Here is a 25,449-nt window from a genome sequence, read left to right as displayed (position 1 = left end):
ATCTGAGAGGGGGAAAAAAAAATGACCCTCAAAAAAAAAAGGTTTTGCTACAACTCCCTCCCCGTTCCTTAGAGTGGCCGAGTCGGAGCCGAGGTCGGCTCCGAACCCATCCAGCAAGATGAAGGCGAGATAGACAACTTAACATCTAATTATTTAAACCAGATTCCCAAGTGTGCCAACAAACATGAAAATACCTAAATAAATCTTAAACTGCTCCTTTAGCTTCTAACTAAATTTTATATTCTAAAAATTTCAGCAGTTTGAAAAATCTAACTTATCCTGTGGCAATATGTGGTAAAGTCTAGGTCTGGAGTCCAAATGGTTCTAGTACAAGGCAAGCAAACTTCAGTGGGAGGCTGAAAAATGGTTAAGGTTCACCTTACAGACACAAGGTACAGGACTGATTCTCACATGGGATAATTGGCTAAGCTTAAAATAGTCCAACAAGGTTACTTAGCATAGCAAAACTCTATGAGCCCAATCTATGTTAAGGTAAATACTTCATTACAAGCAAAAATTCTAATTCTTTTGGGGGAGGTGCAAAGAATCACCAAAGTAACAACAGTATTTGAAGACAAAGCAGAACAATGCTGTGCAAAATTACAGCGTAAAGTACCAAAGACTGCATTCAGTTTGATAACATTTGCACATCTTGCCTTACGGCAGACTCCACACAACACAATCAGAAACAAGAAAGGCAAACAAGAAAACAAAACAGAAGAAAAATTTCACATTAAGAAATGGGGACATATAATCTTAGTGCTTTCCCTATTAAATAAGCGAACGTTCAACATGTTTAGCGCCGCTATATCGACAGTTAAATGTCGAAAAGGTCAAATGCCAAACTTAACAGCGATTTGTTTTCCTAGGGGGGAAAAATCCCTGGTCCAAGAAAAAAAACCTACACACAAAATAAGGTAGGGGGCTTCGCCGTCCACACAGCCCTATTTAAATACACCAACTCTGAGATCGCCCCAAAGTGGAGGAAATGGCAAAGTCCTAAAAACGCCCCAGTGATTTTTTTTTCCCCGGGGGGGGGGGGGGGGTCACTGCTCCATTTGTTCGAGATTTGGCCTTTTCGACATTTAGTGGTCAATAAAGTGGCTTTCGCAATATTGAACATTCGCTCAAATAGGGAACCAATCTCAATGACATAATAAAAGAATGTAAACTACAAAGACACTTAACCCAAATCAAAATACTTTTGCCACATATTAACCTGCACAGTGGCCAGTACTTACCTCAAACCTTCTTCTGCTGGTGAATTCCACTTCAATGATATTGAATAGGGCACAACATCTGTGATGGAGAATTCTCTCACTTTGAAAGCAGGAGACAGGATGGCACACTACAAAATAAAAACAAAAGTTAAAACTAGGAATTTTAGAACAGCATTTCACCTGTTACGATTTCAACACATTAAAAAGCCAGTACTGATCTCCAGTGATTTCTATGTGATTCTACATTATGTATTACTAAACTATGCTAGACTCATCCAAGGCAAGTGCTGTTTTATGAAATGAGTAATATCTTCTGTTGAGAGCAAGCACACTGGATAATCATGCATTTCTTTTTAAAAGAATGAAGCTTAAAGCCAGGCTTGCAAAGAAAACATGGCGAAACCAATTATGATCCTCAATCTTGATGAACACAAGGCTGTAGACCGCAAATGCCACTGCACCAGAAGAACAATGAGGCTGTATCGTAAAAACCACTTTAATGGATAATAGAAATGAAATAAAACACACAGATAAAAGTAAAGTGCTTTTCGTCCCACTTAGTTGTGGGACTTCTTCAGACAAAGAACCATACAACAACTACAGGTATATATCCTGGTGGGGTGGTGCCACAATTAAACACCACAGCTGAACTTAATACTAATTAAGTGTTAAGTAGTTTAAACTATTAAACTGTTTGCCGTGAAACACTGAATATCATGCTTATCTGACAACTGAACAAATCAGAGACATTTAAATGTTATAAATTGTAAAATATTAAGAACTTTTTTAAAACTTTTTAAAATCTTTTTAAAACATATATATATATATATATATATATACTTGACAATATTGGGTCCTTAGTAATGAGATACGAATCCAGTAAATACATACGACATATATAATATAAAATACGGGTATTTACCATAAGCAAAATCTTGTCAAATAGCTTACTGTAGAAAAACTCATAAATCTAGCGTGTATACCATGTGAAAAAGGGAAGGGGAAAAAGGGGGCAAAACACACAATTCTAACGCCACAACTAATTTAAAACAAATAGTTTGACCCAATAAAGAACTTTGTTACCATGAAGGTAGTCTAACCTGGTACTAGACTAATGTGAACCAGAACCATGAATAGAATATATATTAAACAATTTATTATGAATATTGCAAACTATGATATACGCCTTGTATACATTGAGGGCGACCAGTCTATAGTAGTGGAACTAGCTGATCCAAAAAATACATCTGAACCATGTATAAACAATGTGTAAAGACCGTATCAAACAAGCAAAAACAGTGTGTCAAATACATAAGACTCGTAGATCTAGTATGTATAGTGTGTATGAAAAGGGGGGGGTTGGGAAAAATTGAATAAAATATATAAAAAACATATCACCAATAACATCATAGAAAACCTGGTTAATGTAGAACATAACTGTATAGAACAAATCGATAATGAAACAATAACTAATATCTAAATCACAAACATAATAAAAATAGAGATGGATCTATTCAGTGCATACACAATATATATGTACAAGAAATATAATATGAAAAAGTGTAAAAGTGTAAGTATGTCAATACATGGATATAACTACACTGTTGAATCCAAATGGAATACGTGTATAGTTATATCCTCATCTACACAAACTTCTTAGCTCCAATATTGGATAGAGGGAGCATATTTCGTTTTGACTAGCAATGACACTGGCATTACACTGGATCTGCTAGTATAATTCCAATACCTCTAATTGTACACGGTATGGTCCACCCCTACCATCTGTAGGAACACAATCGACTGCTCTAAACAGAAATTTATGATTCGGATTTTCCATTATATGTTTTGCTAATGCATTTTCAGACGTTTTGTTCCTAATAGCATATACGTGTTCATAGACATGTTCACAAAGTTTTCTGTCAGTTTTCCCAAAATAAAATGCTGGGCATTGTTGACACTGGGCTGTATATACTATATACCTTCAGACTGACAGGAACATTTGTCTCTCCTCATATTTAACAATCCTTATGCAAACGTTTTCCCAGTATTCATATGAGAAAAGTAAATACACACATTGCATTTTAACATACCCTTTCTCAATGGTAGTCCCTGTATGTTGCTCTCCATGATTTGTTTGGAGTTTTTACCTCTTCTCCAAACTATTTTTGGTTTGTCCAGTAGTGGGACGAAAAGTGCTTTACTTTTATCTGTGTGCTTTATTTCATTTCTATTATCCATTAAAGTGTTTTTTATGATACAACCTCATCGTTCTTCTGGTGCAGTGGCATTTGCGGTCTACAGCCTTTTGTGTTCAGCTGTTACATTGTTTGTTGGTGTTTGGAGTTCCATGATCCTCAATCTTATTTAATACGGCCAAAACGTACAATATGGGGTCAGCAAAATTATTCCCTCTCCAAATGACTGGTCTTCATAGAGCTCCCACGGCCTTACACAGATTTAACTGAATATTACAAGCCTGGTAGGAAACTGCCAAAACAAAGGCGCTGGCTTCACTACACATCCAGAATCAAAAACCTGCATCTGGCATTATATGACTGGCTTCCACTAAAACACCCCTTAATGTCAAACTCCCATTTTTGCTAAAGTTGAAGCGCAGTTCCTGTCACGCTTCCCTCCCATAACACAAGATGCCATTCCCACTCCCCAAAAGCAACAGAAGTGTGAAATACTGGCAGGGTCTTCTACAAAATACAGCAATCCAGCCAACAAGATGGAGACTCTAGCTCAAGCGCTATACTCTTGCCTTGTCAAGTATAGCCAACTTGTATAACAGTTAAATTCTCAGCTAAGCAAATGGAAGTATGATTTTGTAAAATTTTACAAACAGATGTCCTTTCCTTCAGTGGCGTGTTATTCCTAACGATTGGGAATCCCTGTCTCAGGTAGCTCAACATCCAAAGCCTACTGCTGCTTTAAGGTACACCATACGATACCATGTATGCACTTCGCATGACGTAGGGCATTAAGGTGACATCCAAACATACCATCCTCAGAACTGATGGCCTCAGTAGCAATGCCACTGCATGGCAAATCAAAAGGTAAACAGTACATCTAGGAGGGGAAAAGGACCAGGGAAGGAGGGAGGAAGTGAATACTGCAACAGCGAAGGAAAGGACAACTTTTAGTTATGTACTCACCATAACTTCAGATGTTTGGGATCCATCTCGCCTACATTCTGACTGATGGGTTCGGAGCCGATCCTCGGCTCCGACTCGGCACGCTTATGCCAAAGAGCGAAGTCTCTTATTGGCTGAGCTTACTATATCCCAGGATGCACCACTACCAGTCACCCAGATCTAGTTTGTCCGCATACATGCACACACGCATGCACTGCTTATATAACATTGACAGATGATACAAGATAAAAAACAGTAGAACCCAAACCGTTCAATCTCTTCTGATCTCCAAGGCAGGGGGAAGGAGGGGCGGTATTAGGAATGTAGGCGAGATGGATCCCAAACATCTGAAGTTATGGTGAGTACATAACTAAAAGATGTTATGTGATCTATCTCGCCTACATTCTGACTGATGGGACAGCGTCCCTAGCACCTAAATCCTGGGTGGCTCACTGGAAAACACTCCTGAGTACCGTGGAACCAAATGATGCTCGTCCTTTAGATGCCACATCCAATTTATAGTGGGAAATGAAAGTGTGCGGTTGGACCAAGTAGCCGCAGCACAAATTTCAGAAATAGCGAGCTTGGAATGGAATGCAATAGAGGTAGCCATAGCTCTAGTAGAGTGAGCTTTGACAGATGTTGTAAGTTGCTTATTTAAAGAGGAATAAGCTTGAGTTATGCAATCTCTGATCCATTTGGCAATAGTAGCTTTAGTGATGGTTTTACCCAGTTTATTATCTGAAAAGGACACAAACAATTGATCTGTTTTCGAATTTGCTGAGTCCTATCTAGATAGAAGCGCAATTGCCTGTGAACATCCAACGTATGGAAGGTGTATTCCGCTTTGTTTGAAAATTTTGGAAAGAAAACTGGTAGCTCTAAAGATTGTTGGAGACAGAGATTAGAGCAAACTTTTGGGACAAAAGATGGATTAGGTCTAAGTGATACTCTATCCTTGTGAAAAATCAAGTACGGTGGTTTGATAGATAGGGCTTGAAGTTCTGAAAATCTTCTTGCAGAGGTAATTGCAATTAAGAAGGCAGTTTTCCAAGACAGATATTTCAACTCACATGTAGCAGCTGGTTCAAAGGGGGAAGATGTTAAGGCACGAAGTACCAAATCAAGATCCCACGGAGGTGCAGGATGAAAAACTGGGGGTCTTAAAAGCATAGCACCTTTCATGAAAGTTTTACATAATCTGCTGCTCATCAACGGTGGGTCTATGGAATCGTGAAATTTGGAGATAGCTGCTAGTTGGACTTTAATAGTAGAGACTGAAGATCCTTGATTAAACAAGGATGTTAAAAATTTCAAGACCTCTGGTATCGGGGCAGTAATAGGGTCTAAGCCTCTGAGTTGAGCCCAGATAGCAAACCTCTTCCACTTACTGTGATACAATTTCTTAGTGGTGGGTTTGTGGGCTGAAGATAAAATGTGAATAACTTCCGGGTCCAAGGTGTGATTTCTGACTAAAGTCGGAAGTGGAGGAGCCAAGCTGTTAATTTCAAAGTGTGAAGGGACTGGTGCTGTTGTCCCGACTGATGAACCAGAAGGTCCGGAGTTAGATCCAAGAACCAAGGACCGTCCCAGAGTATATTTCTGTAGGTAGGGGAACCATACCTGACGAGGCCAGTACGGAGCAATTAGAATCATTGTGGACCCCAATTGGGAAGCTTTCTGGATGACTTTGGGGAGGAGTGGAATCGGAGGAAAGCATAAAGCAGTCCTGTTGGCCAAGGTTGGACTAGAGCATCTGTAGCTGCCTCCCTGACGCTGGGTCAAGGAAAAGAACCTTTGCACTGTGTTTGTGGTGTTGCAAACAGGTCGCAGCACGATCCCCCATCTTTGAAAATCTGAGCTGCTACTGTTTCGTTCAGAGACCACTCGTGAGGAGAGAGAATAGTCCTGCTCAGTCTGTCTGCCAATACATTGGATTTTCCTGGAATGTGGGTCGCTACCAGGAAGCTTGGTAGCCACTGCCCATTCCCACACCCTCATGGCCTCTCTGCAAAGGGGGTAAGATCTGGTCCCTCCTTGTTTGTTTAGATACCAGACCACCGACATGTTGTCTGTGTGGATGGCGATAATGCCTTGAGGGAGAAACTCGTGGAGGGCTTGTAGGGACAGAAGTACAGCCCTCATTTCCAACACATTGATATGGAGAAATGTTTCATTTGGAAGCCAAGAACCCTGAACTGACCTGCCCAGACAATGCCCCCCCACCCCGTCTGGGAGGCATCCGTTGTCAAGGTGGCCACCGGAGGGGGTATAACAAAAGGTCTTCCCTGATTCAGATTGGATGGCAGAAGCCACCAGCGGAGGTCCCGTTTGCACGTTTCTGTAATCAGTATGTGATGATTGAGGGGGAGATCCTGAAAGGACCATTGTGTCGATAACAGCCACTGAAGAATCCTCATGTGCAATCTTGCCAGAGGAACTAGGAGAACCGTGGCAGACATTGAACCTAAAAGTTGCAGGACCATCCTGGCTGGGGCTTTGGATCTTAGAAGCAGGGCTCGGACTTGATCTTGTAATGTTTGTATCCTTTCGGTAGAAAGGAAGGTTAGCATTAATTTTGAGTCTATCTCTGCGCCTATGAATCTTATGCGCTGAGAAGGCAGCAACACAGACTTTGACCAGTTGAATGCAATTCCCAGGGAAGCACCCAGGGAGATGGTGGCTTGTAGGTTCTCTAGTAGTAGATGCCTGGTGGTGGCAGTCAGGAGCCAGTCGTCCAGATAGGGAAACACTTGGAATCAGAGACTCCTCAGGTGAGCAGTCACTACTGCCAAACACTTGGTGAACACCCTGGGGGCTGTGGTGAGACCAAAGGGCAGTGCACAAAATTGGAAATGACTGTCTCCCAGGCTGAAGCGCAGATACCTCCTGGACGCCTGATGTATCGGTATGTGATAATAGGCGCCCTTGAGATCTATGGAGCACATCCAAACATCTTTCTCCAATAATGGGAGAATGGATTGTAAAGTGACCATTCGAATTTGGACTTCATGGCGGACTGGTTTAGTTTGCTGAGATCCAAAATGGGTCTCAGGTCCCCTGTCTTTTGGCACTAAAAGAACCTTGAGTAATTTCCGGATCCGATCTGGTCTGTGGGGACCGGTTGGATGACTCCTTTTTCTAGCAGCTTTGAAGCTTCTACGGCTGCAATTTCTCTCTGACTGGGTGCTGGGTCCGGGATTTTTTTGGACGGTGGGGTGAGTGTGTGAAGGGAATGGTGTAACCTCCGCAATAATCCGGCACCCATCTGTCCTGAGTAATAGACTCCCAGGCTTTTAGGTGCTTGGCAAAACGGCACCCGAATGGCTCCGGAGCAGCACAGCCGGGCAATCCCTCATGGAGTGTGGGAGGCTGAAGAGCCACGAAAGGACTCGCGGTCTCCAGTGTTGCGGGGGACTCTGCCGCCTCTGGGACGGCGTGTCCCAGAAAATTTCCCCGTCCTCTGCCTCTGGAAGGGGAATCTTCCTGCTGTTGAGGAAAGAATTTCTGTGATTTATGGAACCACATCTTCCCTCCTCTTTAGCCTTGGGATAAGGCCGAAAGGGAGTGGAATAACGTGCTCCTACGGCAGATAAAGTCTTTCCCTCCTGCTCACAGCGGGTAAGAGTGTCTTTACCTTGGGTCCAAACAAGGAGGACCCATCAAAGGAGCGTCGGCAAAGGAAGACTTGAAGGCCTCCAAAATGACACAAACGGAGCCAGGCTGGTCTCCGTGAGAGCCACACCTGTGCCTGCTGCTCTGCCGCCTTCGGCCGCATATGAAATGAGCCTCATGGAGGAGTTAGAAATCGAGGTAAGGATAGCCAACTGAGAGCTAACCGACTGGGCTAGCTGCTCAGGTAGGTTACCTGAGAGGAGTCTGAGAGCTCCTTGACCAGATCCCTCTGTAGTCTGGTGAAATGTGCCAAATAATTCAGGGACCTCAGAGTAAAGGCCGCTGAAGTCAGGGTGCGCTTCCCGTGCGTCCATGCTCCTAGACTCCTTATTAGGAGGATGGACGGACGCTGAAGCCTCTGCCACGCCCTGCTGGGTAGCAGATGCCACCACCATGGCATCTACAGCCACGCCTTCGTTAAGAACTCCTTCTCGGGTGGGGCTCACATAAATTTGTTTGGGCGAGTAGGCACTGGTTCCACAGTATCTGGATGTTCCCACGCCTCCGACAAACCAAATCCAGGAGCTCGTCAAGGGCGGAGACACCCAGGAGGCGGAGGGCTGAGCCCCAAGGCCTTTAGGAACACAGACTCATCAGCGGAGGGGGTTTGGAATTCCAGCCGCCTCGTTGCTTGAGGATCTCTAGAATGTCTGCAAATGAGACATCATCCGAGGACGACTTTGGGGACCCCTCCGCATCATCAAGATCAGTGTCCGATGTAAGAGACTCATCGGGGGAGTCCACGTGCTTCCTCTTGCACGATCTCTTCCTTGGGGGCTCCTCCGAAGACAACTCCGAAAGACCCTCAGGAGGAGGGGAACCCCCAGTTGGGGTAACCTCAGGCCCCAGGGCTCCGCTGCCTAGAGACAGGGGAACTGCCAAAGACCCTGTCTCCATGCCCAGGGAAGGTGCAGGTAAAGCCGTAGAGATGGCCGAAGAAGACTTGGCCAAGGCACTCCTCATAGCTCTGAAGGCCGGACCCCCAGAATCCTGGGAGGGTCCAGTCTCCGGAGCCATGATAGCAGACGGAAGTCCCGCGGCGAAGCTCCGAGAGGGAGGCTTGGAACCGACAGCATTGGTCCCAAACGTCACCCCCGGGTCCGGCCGAAGAAGTCCGTGTGCTAAACTCGGACCCGAAGGCCGGGGTTGGAGTAAGGGTCGAAGCCGACCCTAGGATCTCCACTGGCTCCATCAGCACCTGCTCCGACGGAGCCGAAGCGGTCAGAGGAGGAATGGCAATGGAATGGGCTATCGGCTCCTAAGCCAATTGGGTCGGAGCCGAAACAAATTTCTGAAAGACTGGGGACTGGAAAAGTCTTTGGAGCACCCTGTCTATGTCCGAATCTGACATCCTTGATGACCTGGAAGAGACCGAATGGGTCCGAGTAGGCCTCTCCAACGGCTCCAAGGGACTAGGGGACCGGCTCCGAATCAACAATTATCGGCGCCGAAGGAGTGTCCAAACCAATTTCCATCGGTGCCGAAGATGGCTTCGGCGCCGAGGAGGAAGTGTCTGAGCGGACAACCTTCATCGGCTCCGAGATCAGTGGAGCCGATGAAGGTGACCCGCCTCTCGATGCCCCAGCCGTCGGCTCCGAACCCAGAGGAGTCGAGGCTGGAGGCATCGAGGCAGACCGTTCCGCCCTCGGCTCCTAAGTCCGTGGAGCCGAAGGAGAAGCCTGCCTATGTCTTTTGGCGGTCGGTTCCGACGAACTGGTCGGAGCAGACGCCCTTTTCTTTTTAGCAGGAGAAGGAGAAAAAGCTAATGACTCTTCAAATGAGGGTTTAATAAGGCCTTTTAAAATAAGTTTATTTTTCCTCTCTTGGAGGACCCTCGAGGAAAACGCGTGACACACGCTACAGGACTCCTGCAAATGTTTGGCGCCCAAACAGTACACACAGAGAGAGTGGTCATCTGTAATAGACATTTTGAAGCTGCACTTAGTGCACTTCTTAAAACCAGAAGGCCTAGGAGCCTGTGACATTATGGCAACCAATCAAGTGTAACAGCCAAAAACAAAACACACTATCACAGAGAAAAAACTTTTCTCTCTCCTTTTTCTTTTTTTTTTTTTTTTTTAACCAAGAACTGTCACAAAGAAGAAAAACTAGAAAGGATCCAAGAACCCTTAAATAAAAACAGAACTTGAAGACAACGTGACTGACAGGGGAAGGCCCTTCAACTGAAAGGGAACCTCTAGTCAGAAAAAAAAAAGGCGCAATCACCACACAAATACTTCACAAAAATATCCAGTCATACACAAAAGACGAAATAGCCGTTAAAACAGCTTTTTGTTGAAATTCTAGGAAATCCCTGACAGGAAACGAAGTGAAAAACACTACTTAGCTCAGCCAGCTCGAGACCACGTCTTTGCTTGATAGCGGCAAACGAGATCTGGGGGACTGGTAGTGGTGCATCCTGGGATATAGTAAGCTCAGCCAATAAGAGACTTCGCGCTCTTTGGCATAAGCGTGCCGAGTCGGAGCTGAGGATTGGCTCCGAACCCATCAGTCAGAATGTAGGCGAGATAGGATCACATAACATCTACTGTTATGGTAAGATTTTACACAATGGTATGTCCTTCCATTCACTGGTTGCACTATTCCTAATGAATGGGAAAGTTCCAGAGCTCGAGAAGAAACTTGGGAGGAGGAAGGAAGGATTAGCAGAGCCCTCTAGGAAGCCATGAAGGACGGCCCAAGCAAAGCCAGCTCTACCTCTTGAGATTTCATCCAACTTGTAAGTGCCTGGTAAGAGTATTCACAGAAGTCCAGGTAGCTAAATCAAGAACAGAATTAGGACCCAACTGCTTGAAATAAACAGCAGAAGAAGCCACGGCTCTAGAAGAATGAACCTTTACAGAAGGAAGGCTCTTACATGAAACAAAAAGAAATGGCCTTTGAGATGCAAGAAGAAATAGTTTGCTTGGATACGGCTCAATCTATGGACCTAGGATGAAAAGAAACAAACCAACTGATTGGATTTTCTAACAGACTTGGTCATATCCAAATAAAATCCAAGTGGTCTACACATATACACACACTATGAAGCACCTTCTCACTGGCAGATTGCGGAGAGGCGAAAAAGGTAGGCAAATGAATACAGTAACACAATAAACACCTTGGGCATAAAAGGAGGGTTAGTAAGCAAGGACACACTGTCCTTCAACACAAAAAAGGAGGACAAGCCGTAAGACCTTGAAGCTCAGACACTTACTTGGCAGAAGTAATGGCCAACAAAAGAAGTCTTCCATGAACAATGTTGCAAGGAAGCTGAAGCAGCAGGCTCAAAAAGTAGTCTGGGTCAACTTCTCCAAAACAAAAGTAAGACGCCAGGGAGGGGGAACAGACTTTATGGGAGGCCTAATAGGAAGGACACCTTTAAGGAACTGTTTAGCTTTAAAACTAGAAGCAAAAGCAGGAGATAAAGGCAGACAAACAGACTGCTGATAAGTGAGCCTTAACAGAATAGACCAAACCAGCATTGAGCAATTCACATAAATAAGTAAACATTTACAGTCAGTGGATCCGGGTTACAGAGAGACCAAACAAACTCCCTCCCATTTGTATAGGTAGGATTTCATAGTACTGGACTTCCTGGCCTCTTGCAGGATTCCAAGCACATCCTCATAAAAAAGGAGTCTATATGGAATTAAAACCCTATCACCCACTGAGTCAGTTTAAGTGTTGACAGGTGGGGATAGACGAAAGATCTCTTGTCTTGTGTGGGTAGGTCCACCCTGTGAGGTAACTTATGATTGCCCTTGGCTAAATGCAGAAGAGGGAACCAATGCAGTCTTAGAGAAAAGGGAGGAACCCAGCAAGACTTTGGGAGCATCCTCAAATTTTGAGCAGGACTTTTGGAATGAGGGGGAGGGAATGCATAAAGAAACATCTCCTTCTGAGAGAGAGAGATGGAATCCACCTTCCGCAAGAAAGGATCTGGGACTCTGGCATAAAATAGAGAAAGTTGCCTGTGCAGAGGGGAGGCAAACAGATCTACTTGAGGAGTACCCACCAGTGAACAAAGCACAGAAACACATCCTTGTGAAGCACCCATTCATCAGACTGAGTTAAGGACCTGTTCAATGAGTCTGCCACAATGTTTTGACCTGAGGGAACGTAAACTGCCTGAAGAATCACTTAATAAAGGACAGCAAAATCCCATACTAGGAATGCCAACCAGCAAAAAAGGTGAAGATATTGTTCCCCCGGTTTTGTTTTTTATACCACATTGCTGTGGTATTGTCTGTAAATACCTTGAGAGATTAAGGGGAGAAAGAGGATGAAAAGCCTGAAGAGCCAACAAAAGAGCTCTCATCTCTAATATTGATGTGCGCCTTCTGTTGAAAAGGCTACCACACACCTCCTGTACCTTTAAGGAACCCAAAAACTGCTCCCAATCCCATGTCTGAAGCATCTGTGTACAGTTCCTAAGGAGGAAGGGGGAAGCCATGGATTTAGAGAAAACTGCTGGATCTACCAGTGAAGTTCCTTCTTGAGACAAGCAAGAAGAGAAAGTACAGTTTTGTACCTACCATAAATGTAGATGTTCGAAGATCCACATTGCTGCAGTCCTAACACTTGGGTAGTCCGCTGTCCCTCGGTCGGCCCGAATATCAGAGTATAAGGCTGACGTTGGTCAAGGCGCATTTGACTGACATCAGAACGTCAGGGTACAAATGCGCATGACCGACGTCATATCCTCAGTCTTTTCTTGCCCCAGATGTCAGAAGACCCTAAAAAGAAAGGTCAAAACCCATAGACAACAACTAAACAACCAACCAGCCTAACACCAAAAATATGTACAATATATACAATATATACAATATACCTCAGATGGATAACCTAACCCACACAACCACCTCAAACTACAGAGGGGAAGGAGGGAGGGTAAATTGGACTGCAGCAATGTGGATCTTCGAACATCTACATTTATGGTAGGTACAAAACTGTACTATGTTCTTCATCTCACATTGCTGCAGTCCTAACACTTGGGTAGAATCCCAAAGCAGAGGTAAGGGAGGATGGCTAAACTATAATGAAGCAGGAGCTGCCAAAATGCCCTGCAACACAGCAGTGGCAAAACCAGCCCTGGATTTAGAGTACAGTGGAAGGTGGTAATGCCTAGAGAAGGTATGCACTGAACTCCAAGTGGCTGCCTCCAAAATATCCTTAGTAGCCACCCCTCAAAAAGCTGTTGAAGTGGCAGTAGCCCTAGTGGAATGAGGCCTAATCCCAGCTGGAATCTCTTTGCCATGATGGGAATAACAGAAAGCAATGCAAAATCCAATCCACTTAGAAATAGTTTGTTTTGACACGGGCTTGCCCTGAGAGCATAAAGCAAAAGAAACTAATAACTGCTGAGATTGTCTGAACCCTTTAGTTCTGTCCAAATAATATCGCAACTGCCTGTGTACATCTAAAGTGTGCAAAATCTTTTCCCCTTTAGTTTGGGGATTTGCATAAAAAGTAGGCAAATGAATAGTTTGGTTTAAAGCCACACTAGAAACCACTTTAGGCATAAAGGAAGGATTAGTACGTAAAGATACCCTATCCTTATGGAAAATTAAGAAAGGCTCAACTGCCATAAGGGCCTGCAATTCAGAAACCCTTCTTGCAGAGGTAATGGCCAACAAAAAAGCAGTCTTCCATGACAAATATTTCAACTCAGCAGTAGCTGCAGGCTCAAAAGGTTGTAGAGTGAGTTTCTCCAACACAAAATTGAGATCCCAAGCAGGAGTAGGAGCCTTTGGGGGTCTTATATTCTTTGCCCTCTAAGAAATTGCTTGAACAAAGGATGAGAAAACAAAGGTGGGTCACAGTCGTAGTGAGCTGAAATTGCTGCAGCATGAATCTTAATAGAAGAGAAGGACAAACCTTTGTCCAATAACTCAGTAAGATATTGAAGAGCCACACTTAAATCAGGCTCAGAAACATCCAAATCCTTAGCTGCACTCCAAAATAAAAATCTCTTCCATTTATCTGCGTACACTTTCCTTGTACTAGGCCTTCTAGCTTCCAAAATCACATTCAAAACTTGTTGTGGAAGTTGAGACCCTCTATGGTTTAAAACAGAATATGCCATGCTGTTAGGTGAAGAGAGTGAAGTTTGACATTGAGCAAATGACTGTCCTCCTGGGACAACAGATGTGGAATCAAAGGCAAAGGCCATGGAGGCTTCCGTACTAGACTTTTCAGTAATGGGTACCAGTGCTGTCGAGGCCAATCTGGAGCCATCAAAATCATCCTTGGCTTGTCCTGTCTGGCCTTCAGAAGTACCTTTGGGAGGAGAGGCAGAGGTGGAAAGGCATACACATGAAGATTTTTCCAACTTAAAGAAAGAGCATCCACTTTCCAAGCTGTGGGATGAAACCGCTTTGTGCAAAACTTTGGCAGCTGGTGGTTTAGTGGAGAAGCGAACAGATCTATGTCTGGAGTTCCCCAGGACACTGTCAATTTCTGAAATACATGAAGATCCAGTTTCCACTCGTGGGGATCCATGATTTGTCTGCTTAACACATCTGCTAAGGAGTTCTGTGCTCCCGGCAGAAACCTTGCCTGAAGACTTAGTTGTAAACTGAGAGCAGTCTCCCACAAAATCATTGCTTGCCTGCATAGAGGATAAGAATGTGTTCCCCCTTGCTTGTTGATGTACCACATGACAGTAGTGTTGTCTGTTAGAATCAACACCTGCCCTGGAAGAAGTAAATCCTTGAAAGCTATTAATGCAAACTGGACTGCTAACATCTCCTTCAAGTTGATATGTAGATGCTGTAGTCTGACAGGCCACTTGTCTTGTATCCACTTTCCGTTTAGATGAGCTCCCCAAGCTTTGTCTGAGGCATCTGTCGTTAAAATTTGACTCGCCTCTGGCCGGGTTTAGGTGACATTCCTGAGCCCACCACAAAAATTCCTTTTGAATGCAAGGTATTATTTGAATGACAGTGTCCAGATGCTGGCAGTGCTGTGTCCATACATTTTTGAGATACCATTGCAACTTCCTCATATGCAGTTTGGCATTGGGAAGCACCAGAATACAAGATGCCATGAACCCTAAGGCTTGAAGGACTGTCCTTGCAGTCAGCCCGGACTGAAGAGATAGATGATGGAAGTAAAGGGAAAGATTCTTTTGTTTGTCCGGGGTTAGAAAGGCCATCTGGGATGCTGTATTCAGTCTTACACCCAGAAAGCACATGTCTTGAGAGGGTACTAGACTGGACTTTATTTCGCTCACAGAATACCCCAGGCATCTTAGCACTGCTATCACATATTCCAAATGGAAGAAGCTCGTCCCTTCCTTGAGCCAGAATCAGGCAATCATCCAAATAAGGATAGATTTGTATTCCTTTTAGCCTGAAGAAAGCTATCACTGGAGCCAGAACTTTCAGAAATACTCTGCAGTAGATAAGCCAAAGGGCAATACAGAGAACTGATAGTGAGAAGTCCCAGTCCGAAAACGCAGATACTTCCTGCAACTTAGCCTGATAGGAACATGAAGGTAAGCCTCCTTGAGATCCAAAGTTACCATCCAGTGATCCTTGCCCAGTAGAGGTAAAAGCTGTTGTAACGTCAACATTTTGAACTTGGGAATGTCCAGATAAGTGTTGAGGATAGATAAATCCAAAATTGGTCTCCACATGTTCCCCTTTTTTGGCACAAGGAACAGGCGAGAATAAAATCCTAGGCCCCTTTCTGGCATAGGAACCGGCTGTATGGCCCCTATTTGGAGTAACAGAGAAATTTGCTTGTGAGCCTCTATTCTTTGTTGAGGAGGAATGTCTGGCATGCCTCTGAAAGGAGGCAAGGTATGGAAATAAAACCTGTAACCGTGATGTATGATATCCAGTACCCATCTGTCTTGGGTAATCAAACTCCAATTTTCTTTGAAAAATTCCAACCTTCCTCCCAAAGGTGCTGCCAGGCGAGAAGGTTCTGGCAGCTGAAAAGGTAGGTCATTGGGTCTGTTTACGAAAGGACTGACCCCTGCCCTCACCCGAAGACTGTGCAGGAGAACTCCCTGACCTAGGCCTGAAAGAGCCCTGACCTCTGCCCCTGCCACATCTAGATCTACCCCTAGACTGGGAATCATAAGAAGGATACGTCCACCCTTTAGTAGACCAATTTCTACTAAACTTTGGAGGCTGAACCTGCAAAAAATCTTTAACAGTCTGCATAGACTTAGCCTTGTCTTCCATTTTCTTTAAAACTGCCTCAACAGGAGAACCAAACAAGACATCAGATTGCAAAGGGGCATCCAAAATCCTAGTTTTAACATGGTCAGATAAATTTTGATCCCTCAGCCAGGCATGCCTGCGAAGAAGTGGCAGCCACCCTAGACGAGGCCTGTACAGCATCAAAACCACATTGCAAAGAATGCTTACCCACCTGTTCAGAAACATGCACTAAATCTTGTAACTCTTGACAATCAATACCTTCCGCCAGAGCATCAACCTTAGATTTCAACTGTGAAAGGAGATAATTTTGATATTTCAACATGTGAAACTGGCAATTCAAAGCTCTCATGGCTAGAGTGGAAGAAGTATAAACTTTCTTTCCCCATCTATCCAAGGCCCTGGCCTCTTTATCCGCAGGAACCGGATTCTTGACAACAGAAGCCTTAACACCCTTAGGCCCCTGGCTAACAGTTTCTGGGTCTGCCCTAGGACTCTTAAAAAGATACTTATGAGCTTCAGGCACCCTGTAATACCTATCTGGTTTAACAGGAGCAGGAGGCAAAGAATCAGGATTAAGAGAAGCCTCTGCAAACACATCTTCCACCACATTCAGAACAGGAGGTATAGCTAAAGGCCTATGCTGGGGTAAAAACAAAAATTCCCTAAGCCTTTTCCTGGAATCAGAGAAATCCTGACCTTCCCATTTAAAATGCTCTCTCATGGAGTGAAGGGTCTCTGAAAAAGAAAAATCCTCAGGAGGAGAAGCAGAAGGAGTAGAAGCATCCACATCAGAATCAGAATAATGAGAATACTCCTCCTAGGCCTCTTATCAGGAGGGGGCATAGAGCCTCTAATTAAAGTAATTAAATCTTCTGCCATTTTAAGCATGTGCTTCTTGGGCACAGAACCTGAAGAACTAGGAGTGACCCCCACAGAAGCAAAACTAGACCTGCCTCTAGGAGAAGCCTTGGAAGCAGAAAGAGAGGGCCTAGACACCTTAGGAAGGGAGGGGAGTACAGTTATCTGAGAAGCCCCTACAGCCTGACCTGCCTCCTGGGAGGCCACATCCTGTAAAAACAAAGTTTCTCCCTGGGACTCCAGAGAGGCCTCCGTCGGAACCACCGGTTCCACTGACTCCTCTAAAGAACCGGCGCCCGGTTCGGACTCCTCTAACCTAGGTTTAACTGCCTTGTCCTTGCGCTTCTTTGAGGAAGCGAGTCGGAGCATCCGACGGCATATTGTAATTGCACCGCTTCCCAAAGACCAACCTGGCACAATCCAACCTTCGCTTTATAGTGCGTTATTGAACCTAGCACAAAAGCGACACCCAACAACGCCGTGCTCAGGTCCCAAACAAGGTATACACAAATTATGGTAATCCCTATGCGGTATCTGTTTCCCACAAGAAATACAGTTATTCACTTTTTCTGACATCCGGTAAACCACTGAGGCAAGAAAAACAAAATATTCCCAACGGGTACTTAACCAACTCTGACTTGGTCTGAAACTCCGAATTCGAAAAATTTCAGAACGCCGAACGGCACTTGCAACACTGCTTCTGCATCGGACCATGCGGCAAAAAAGACTGAGGATATGACGTCGGTCATGCGCATTTGTACCCTGACGTTCTGATGTCAGTCAAATGCGCCTTGACCGACGTCAGCCTTATACTCTGATATTCGGGCCGACCGAGGGACAGCGGACTACCCAAGTGTTAGGACTGCAGCAATGTGAGATGAAGAACATCAAGTCTAAAGGATTTGCATGTTAAAGCCAAACTGACTTTAGGAACCAGTGAAACTTTCTCATGTGGAGTTTGAGCAGAGAGAGAATAGGGGTGGTAGATGTCATGAAACCCAGATGTCTCAAACTCTCTGACAGTAACAGAGGTCAGAGGATGAAAAAAGGAGAAGTTCTGTACTCACCATGATGTTCCATCTGTTTTGTCCATTTTCATTTTTCTTCAACTTATGGGTTTGGATCGGAGGGTTGGATCAGACTCTGCCACTGCTAAAGCGTCTCTTATCCATAATCCACAAACCCCCAAGTACCTCAGACCTTGTCTGCCAACTTTAGCAGAAAGAAATATTAGCAGTCATAGTGAAGAGACTGTACCTGGGGCTCAATATCAGGGAAGTGACATCCCCTAACTACTCGCTCTTCCACTAGTTTTCAAAGATGGGGGTCGGAGGGTTGGGAGTTGAACAATGAAAATAGACAATACAGATGGATCATCTTGGTGAGTATATAACTTCTTTATCCAATGTTGCCCATTTTAATTCTGTCCTTAACTTATAGGACAGTCCCCAGCTACCTAAAATCCCGGGTGGACTCAAGGAAGGATACTCCTGAGCACTGAAACAAATGATGCTCTACCTCTGGAAACCAGATCCAACTTGTAATGAGTAACAAAGGTATGGGGAGTAGCCCAAGTTGCTGCTGTGCAAATATCATCCATGGAAATACCAGAGTGAAACACTGAGTTAACAGCCATGATCTAACTGAACGGACTCAATGTTTTTGGGTAGGGTAAATGGCCAATTTGTTATAAAAAAAGAAATGAAATACAGTCTTAGCAACCTAGATAAAGGGACTGACAACTGATTTCCCAATTTTACTTCTGCGAATGAAAAACTTTTAGTTATGTACTTACCATAACTTTGGATGTATGGGATCCATCTCGCCTACATTCATGACAGATGGGTTCGGAGCCGATCCATCGGCTCCGACTCGGCAACTTATATACTAGCACGAAGTCTCTCATTGGCTGGGCTATACCCTATCCCAGGATGCACTACACCTGCTTCCCCAGATCTTGTTTGTTCGCTTTCATACACCCATGTAAACACAGAGACACTATAAGTCACTATAACCAACTAAAGTTCTTCAAGAAAGAACGCCAAGAAAACAGTGACTACAGCTCCTCTAAATCCAAATGGCAGGGGGAAGGAGGGTGGGTACTTATGAATGTAGGCGAGATGGATCCCATACATCCAAAGTTATGGTAAGTACATAACTAAAAGATGTAATGGGATCCTATCTCGCCTACATTCATGACAGATGGGACAGCGTCCCTAGCACCTACATCCCGGGTGGCTCATTGGAACACACTCCTGAGAACCGTGGAACCAAAGGAAGCTCTGCCTCGAGAAACCACATCCAACTTGTAATGAGAAATAAAAGTGTGCGGAGAAGTCCAAGTAGCCGCAGCACAAATATCATCTATGGATAATTTGGAGTGAAAAGCTACCGAAGTAGCCATTGCCCTGGTAGAATGAGCCTTGACAGGAAAGGGAAGGTCTTTATTGGCCTGTGAATAAACAAAGGTGATACAGTCTTTAATCCATTTTGATATGGAGGCTTTAGATACTGGTTGACCCAATTTGTTCGCTGCAAAAGAAACAAACAATTGATTTGATTTTCGCGTTTGAGCGGTTCTATTCAAATAAAAACGTAACTGTCTATGTACGTCCAATTGATGCAAAGTATATTCTGCGTTATTGGAGAATTCTGGGAAAAAAACAGGGAGTTCTATGGTTTGTTGCAAACAGAAAGAGGAGGCCACCTTTGGAATAAATGCAGGGTTCAATTTCAATGAAACTCTGTTTGTGAAAAATCAAATAGGGAGGATCAGAACAAAGAGCTTGAAGTTCTGAAACTCGCCTAGCAGATGTTATGGCTACTAAAAAGGCCGTTTTCCAAGACAGAAATTTTAAATCACAAGTAGCAGCTGGTTCGAAAGGACGGGCAGTTAGGGCAGCAAGAACCATATTCAAATCCCAAGGAGGAACAGGATGAGATAAAGGAGGCCTAAGGAGCCAAGCCCCTTTAAGGAACGCCTTACAAAGTTTGTGAGACATTAATGAAGGTTCAAATGAGACATGAAAATTAGAGATTGCCGCTAGCTTAACCTTAATGGTAGAAACTGAAGAGCCCGACTGAAAAAGGAAGGCCAGAAAATTCAGAACCTCCGATACTGGAGCAGTGAGAGGATCTATACCTCGTTCTTGAGCCCAGAAGGCAAACCTTTTCCATTTACTGGAATAAAGTTTGATGGTGGAAGGCCTATGGGAAGAAGACAGAATGTGGACCACATCCGGCGAGAGAGCATTATCTCGGACTAAGGATGGAAGTGGAGTAACCATGCTGCCAACTTCAGGGACCTGAGAGACGGATGAAGCCGTCCTGACTGATGAGTCAACAGGTCTGGCACCGGATCCAGAAACCATGGACCTTCTATCGCATGCCTCTGTAGGAAAGGGAACCAAACTTGACGAGGCCAGTGCGGGGCAATCAGAATCATTTCGCTCTCCATGTAAATGGCCTTCTGTATCACCCTCGGTAGGAGGGGGAACGGAGGGAAGGCATAGAGAAGACCGGGGGGCCAAATGTGAGTCAGAGCGTCCCTGGGAATCTGTCCTTGAGAAGGGAACAGTGTGAAGAACTCTCTGCATTTCGCATTGTGAGGGCTGGCAAACAGGTCGCAGCAAGGAAGACCCCATCTGTTGAAGATTTTCGCAGCTATACTCTGATTGAGGGACCACTCGTGGGGCAAGAGAATGGTCCTGCTTAATCTGTCTGCAATCACATTGGACTTCCCCGGTATGTGCGTTGCCATTAGAAAGCGGTTGGTAGCTACCGCCCAGTGCCAAAGTCTCATGGCTTCTCTGCATAGTGGGTAAGACCTGGTACCCCCTTGTTTGTTTATGTACCATACTACAGACATGTTGTCGGATAGGATAGCAATTGGACCCTGTGGGAGAGCGTGATGGAGAGCTTGGAGTACAAATAGTACCGCTCTCATCTCCAGTACATTGATGTGCAAATGCGTTTCCTGGATCTGCCATGTGCCTTGGACCGACCTGTCCAGGTAATGACCCCCCCACCCTACCTGGGAGGCGTCCGTGGTCACAGTGGCAACGGGACGTTGAGGAATAAAGGATTGCCCCTGGTCGAGATTTGATTGTAGAAGCCACCAACGCAGATCTCGACGGCAACTTTCCGTGATTATGATTAAGTGGTTCAAGGGCAGTTCCTGATAAGACCATTGAACCGACAGTAGCCATTGTAGAATTCGCATGTGAAGTCTGGCCAAGGGAACTAGAAGTATAGTCGACGCCATCGAGCCCAACAGTTGTAGGATCCGATGGGCCAGGGCTCTTTGTAAGTGAAGGCAGGATTTGACTTGATCTTGTAAGATCTGAATTCTTGCTGCCGGTAAAAAGGCGCGCATTCTTTTTGTGTCTAAGTCTGCGCCTATGAAAGTAATACGCTGCGAAGGCTGTAGTACAGATTTTTGCAAATTGAATGTGATCCCCAAGAAACGGCCCAAGTTGAACGTAGCTCTGAGCGCTTGGAGAAGTAGATGCTCGGAGGTGGCTGTAAGGAGCCAGTCGTCTAGATAAGGAAACACCTGGAATCCCAGACTTCTCAGGTGAGCAGTTACCACTGCCAGACACTTGGTGAACACCCTGGGGGCTGTGGTGAGACCAAAGGGCAGTGCTCGGAATTGGAAATGACTGGCTCCGAGGCGGAAGCGTAAATGTCTCCTGGACTCTTGAGCTATGGGAATATGATAGTAAGCGTCCTGGAGATCTATTGAGCACATCCATGCATCTTTTTCCAGCAAAGGAAGAATAGATTGAAGAGTGACCATTCGAATTTGGACTTCTTTACAAACGATTCAATGAACTGAGGTCCAAAATGGGCCTGAAGTCCCCTGTCTTTTGGTACCAAAATAATTTTGAGTAAGTTCCTGATCCGATCTGGTCGATGGGGACAGGCTGGATGGCTCTTTTTCTAGCAGCTTTGAAACCTCTAATGCTGCCTGATCCCGCTGACTGGGTGGTACATCCGGGATTTCCCTTAAAGAAAGGGGGGGTTTGTTGAAGGGTATGATATATCCTCCGGTAATGATGTGAAGCACCCACCGATCGCTTGTTATGGATTCCCAAGCTTGTGGGTGCGCCGCAAAGCGACCCTCGACTGGCTCCGGAGTTGCACAGTCGGGCAACAACTCAGGAACGCTGGTTGTATGAAGAACCACGAAAGGAATCGCGGTCTCCAGAGTTACGGGGGCCTCTGCCACCTCTGGGGCGGCGTCTTCCAAAATCCCCCCCCCCCTGCCTCTGGAGGGGGAATCACTAGGTGGAGTAGAGAAAGACTTTTGGGATTTTTTTAAACCACATTTTCCCTCCTCTCCCAGCCTTGGGATAAGGCCTGGAAGGAGCGGAATAACGGGCCCCAACAGCAGTCAAAGTCTTGCCCTCCTGCTCGCACCGAGTTAGTGTGTCCTTCACCTTGGGTCCAAACAAAGATGACCCATCAAAGGGGCATCGGAAGGAAGACTTGAAGGCCTCCATAACGAACACAAGCGTAACCAGGCTTGTCTCCTAGGGCAACGCCTGTTCCGAGCTCTACTCGCTCCATCGGCCGCATGAGATGAGCCACATGGACGAAGTTAACAATAGAAAAAGAGTACTCATCTGTGCGCCAACAGTCGAGGCCAGCTTCAGGTAGATTACCAACAAGGGAGTCATTTAGCTCTTTGAGAAGATCCCTTTGGAGCCTTGTAAATGACATAAATAATTCAGCGACCGTAAGGTAAAGGCCGCTGAGGACAGGGTACGCTTCCCGCACCTATCCATTCTCCTAGAATCCTTATTAGGAGGATGAATAGACGTCGAAGCCTCTGCCACGTCCTGCTGTGTGGCAGAAGCCACCACCAAAGCATCTACCGGTACACCCTTTGTGAGAAATTCTTTCTGAGGGGGAGCTGACAAGAATTTATTGGGCCTCGTAGGCACCGGTTCCACGGAATCAGGGTGTTCCCACCCTTCGAGAAACCAAATCAAGGAGTTCATCGGGCGGAGACACCCAGGAGGCGGAGGGCTGGGCCCCAAAGGCCTTGAGGAAGACCGACTCCTCAGCTGAAGGGGTTTTGGCTTGCCAGTCACCTCTCTGTCTCAGAATCTCCAAGATATCTGAGAAGGAGATATCATCCGAAGATGATTTGGGGGACCCTTCCGCGTCATCGAGGTCAGTATCCGATGTAATAGACTCATCTTGGGAGTCTACGTGCTTCCTCTTACACAATTTCTTCCGTGGGGGTTCGTCCGAAGCAGTTTCGGACGGACCCGAAGAAGGGAACCCCCGATTGGGGTATCCTCAGGCCCTGGGGCCCCGCTGCCGGGGGGCTGCAACGCAACAGAGGCACCAGTCTCCAAATCTAGGGACGGTGAGGTAGAGTCTAGTTGAACCGGCAAAGGCATGGCCAGCGCGCTCCTCATGGCCTCAAAGGCCGGACCTCCAGAATCCGAAGAAGTCACTGGTCTAGAGGCCACGATGGCACTGGGAATTCCAGCAGCCGATGCTCGAGAGGAAGACTAGGCACCAAGCACCTAATCCCAAAGTATTCCCCTCGGCCCGGCTGTAGAGGTCGAGTACCAAACCCTGAACCGGAGGACAGGGTAGGAAGCATAGTCGGAGCCGAAAAGCCTGATAGGGGTCTCTGCTCCGACCGTATGGCTCCACCTTGCTCCACCACCACCGGCTCCAACAACTCAGAGGAGGTTGGAGGAGGAATCAAGTGTGTCGGGGATCGGCTCGAAGCAAACTGTGCTGGAGCCGAGACCATTTTAGCAAACACTGGAGATTGGAAGAGCCTCTGTAAAACCCTATCCAGGTCCGAATCTGATAGTCTCGAGGATTTAGAGGAGGTAGACACTCGAGAAGACTTTCCTCTCGGCTCGAGAGAAGGGGACCGGCTCGAACGGCTCCAATACTGTCGGCGCCGACTCCACCACCTCATGGACCACCATCGGCCGAAGAAGCCTTCTTCGGGCCGAGGGGAAGAGTCTGAGCTGCACACTTCCACCGCCCGAAGCCATTGGAGCCGATGGAGGTGATTCACCTCTCGATACTCCAACTTGCGGCTCAAGACAATGGAGCCAAGTAGGAGGTATCGAGGCAGACTTCGACACCGGCCCCAAGTCAGTGGAGCCGAGGAAGAAGAGGTCAACTTTTCTTTTAGAAGTCGGCTCGACGGACTTGTCGGAGCCGACGATCTTTTCTTTTTGGAAGCAACAGGAGGATTCAAAGCTTCCTCAAAGGAGGGTTTAATAAGCCCTTTTAAAATGAGCTTGTTCTTACGTTCTTGAAGAACTCTAGCAGAAAAGGCATGACATACGCTACAAGTCTCCTGTAGATGTTTCGGCCCCAAACAATAAACACAAATTGAATGGCTGTCTGTTATGGACATTTTATAACTGCACCGAGTGCATTTTTTAAACCCTGATTTTTGTTCTTTAGACATAGTACAGGTACTGCAACAAATAGAGATTACCACAAAAATTAAGCACTATAAATAGAAAAGCGCCAACTGAAAAGCGCGAGACTCACTGGCGCAAGCACCTAGAAGAAAATTACCTCAGAAGCAACTGACAAATAAGTACAACGGCCCAAAGCCCTCTAATTTAAACGGGCTTGGCCCGAAAGACAAAAAAACACAAAGGGACTTAAAATAAACAGTACAAAGGACTTTTGAACTAAATAGTACACAAGAGTAGGGCAAGGGCCCTCTAACTCAAACGGGCCTTGCCCGACTGGAAAAAAAAAAGGGACAAGTACCAGACGACACTCAAGCACTTAAACTTCACAAATATTATAAAGAAGCTGTTAAAACAGCTGTTTGATTAATATATAGCAAAAAACCCCAAGGTCAAGGACCAATAAAGGTAAAATGAACTACTTAGCTCCAGCCAAGTCGAGACCACGTCCAGCTTGTAAAGCGGCAAACGAGATCTGGGGAAGCAGGTGTAGTGCATCCTGGGATAGGGTATAGCCCAGCCAATGAGAGACTTCGTGCTAGTATATAAGTTGCCGAGTCGGAGCCGATGGATCGGCTCCGAACCCATCTGTCATGAATGTAGGCGAGATAGGATCCCATTACATCAATTGATCAGATTTTCTGATGTCATTTGCTCTAGGTAGGTTGAAATTTGACTGTCTGAACATCCAATAAATGCAACATGTATTCACCCTTGCTAGCAAGTTTAGGAAAATACTGGCAAATCTATGGACTGATTGATATTAGATTCTGACACCACCTTAGAAAGGAAGCATTAGTCCATAATGCAACTCTAGCCTTGTGAACAATAAAGTATAGTGGATTACAGGACAAGGCTTGAATCTCAGAAATTCGTCTGGCAGAGGTAACCGCTACCAGAAAGACAGTCTTTC

General features: G+C 45.5%; 1 protein-coding gene across 1 annotated transcript in view; it reads right to left on the bottom strand.

Annotated features, from left to right (window-relative positions):
- Window positions 1-25,449, bottom strand: part of HSPA4 (heat shock protein family A (Hsp70) member 4) — a 2,799,623-nt gene that overhangs the window by 1,290,536 nt on the left and 1,483,638 nt on the right. Inside the window, 1 exon segment of the mRNA XM_044069267.1 lies at window positions 1,242-1,348. Within this exon segment, the coding sequence (XP_043925202.1) occupies window positions 1,242-1,348 (107 nt within the window).

The sequence above is a fragment of the Protopterus annectens genome, chromosome 4.part0 (assembly GCF_019279795.1).
Source record: "Protopterus annectens isolate FY-2018-M chromosome 4.part0, PAN1.0, whole genome shotgun sequence".
Taxonomy (NCBI): domain Eukaryota; kingdom Metazoa; phylum Chordata; order Ceratodontiformes; family Protopteridae; genus Protopterus; species Protopterus annectens.
This window is presented reverse-complemented; position numbering and strand designations above follow the sequence as displayed.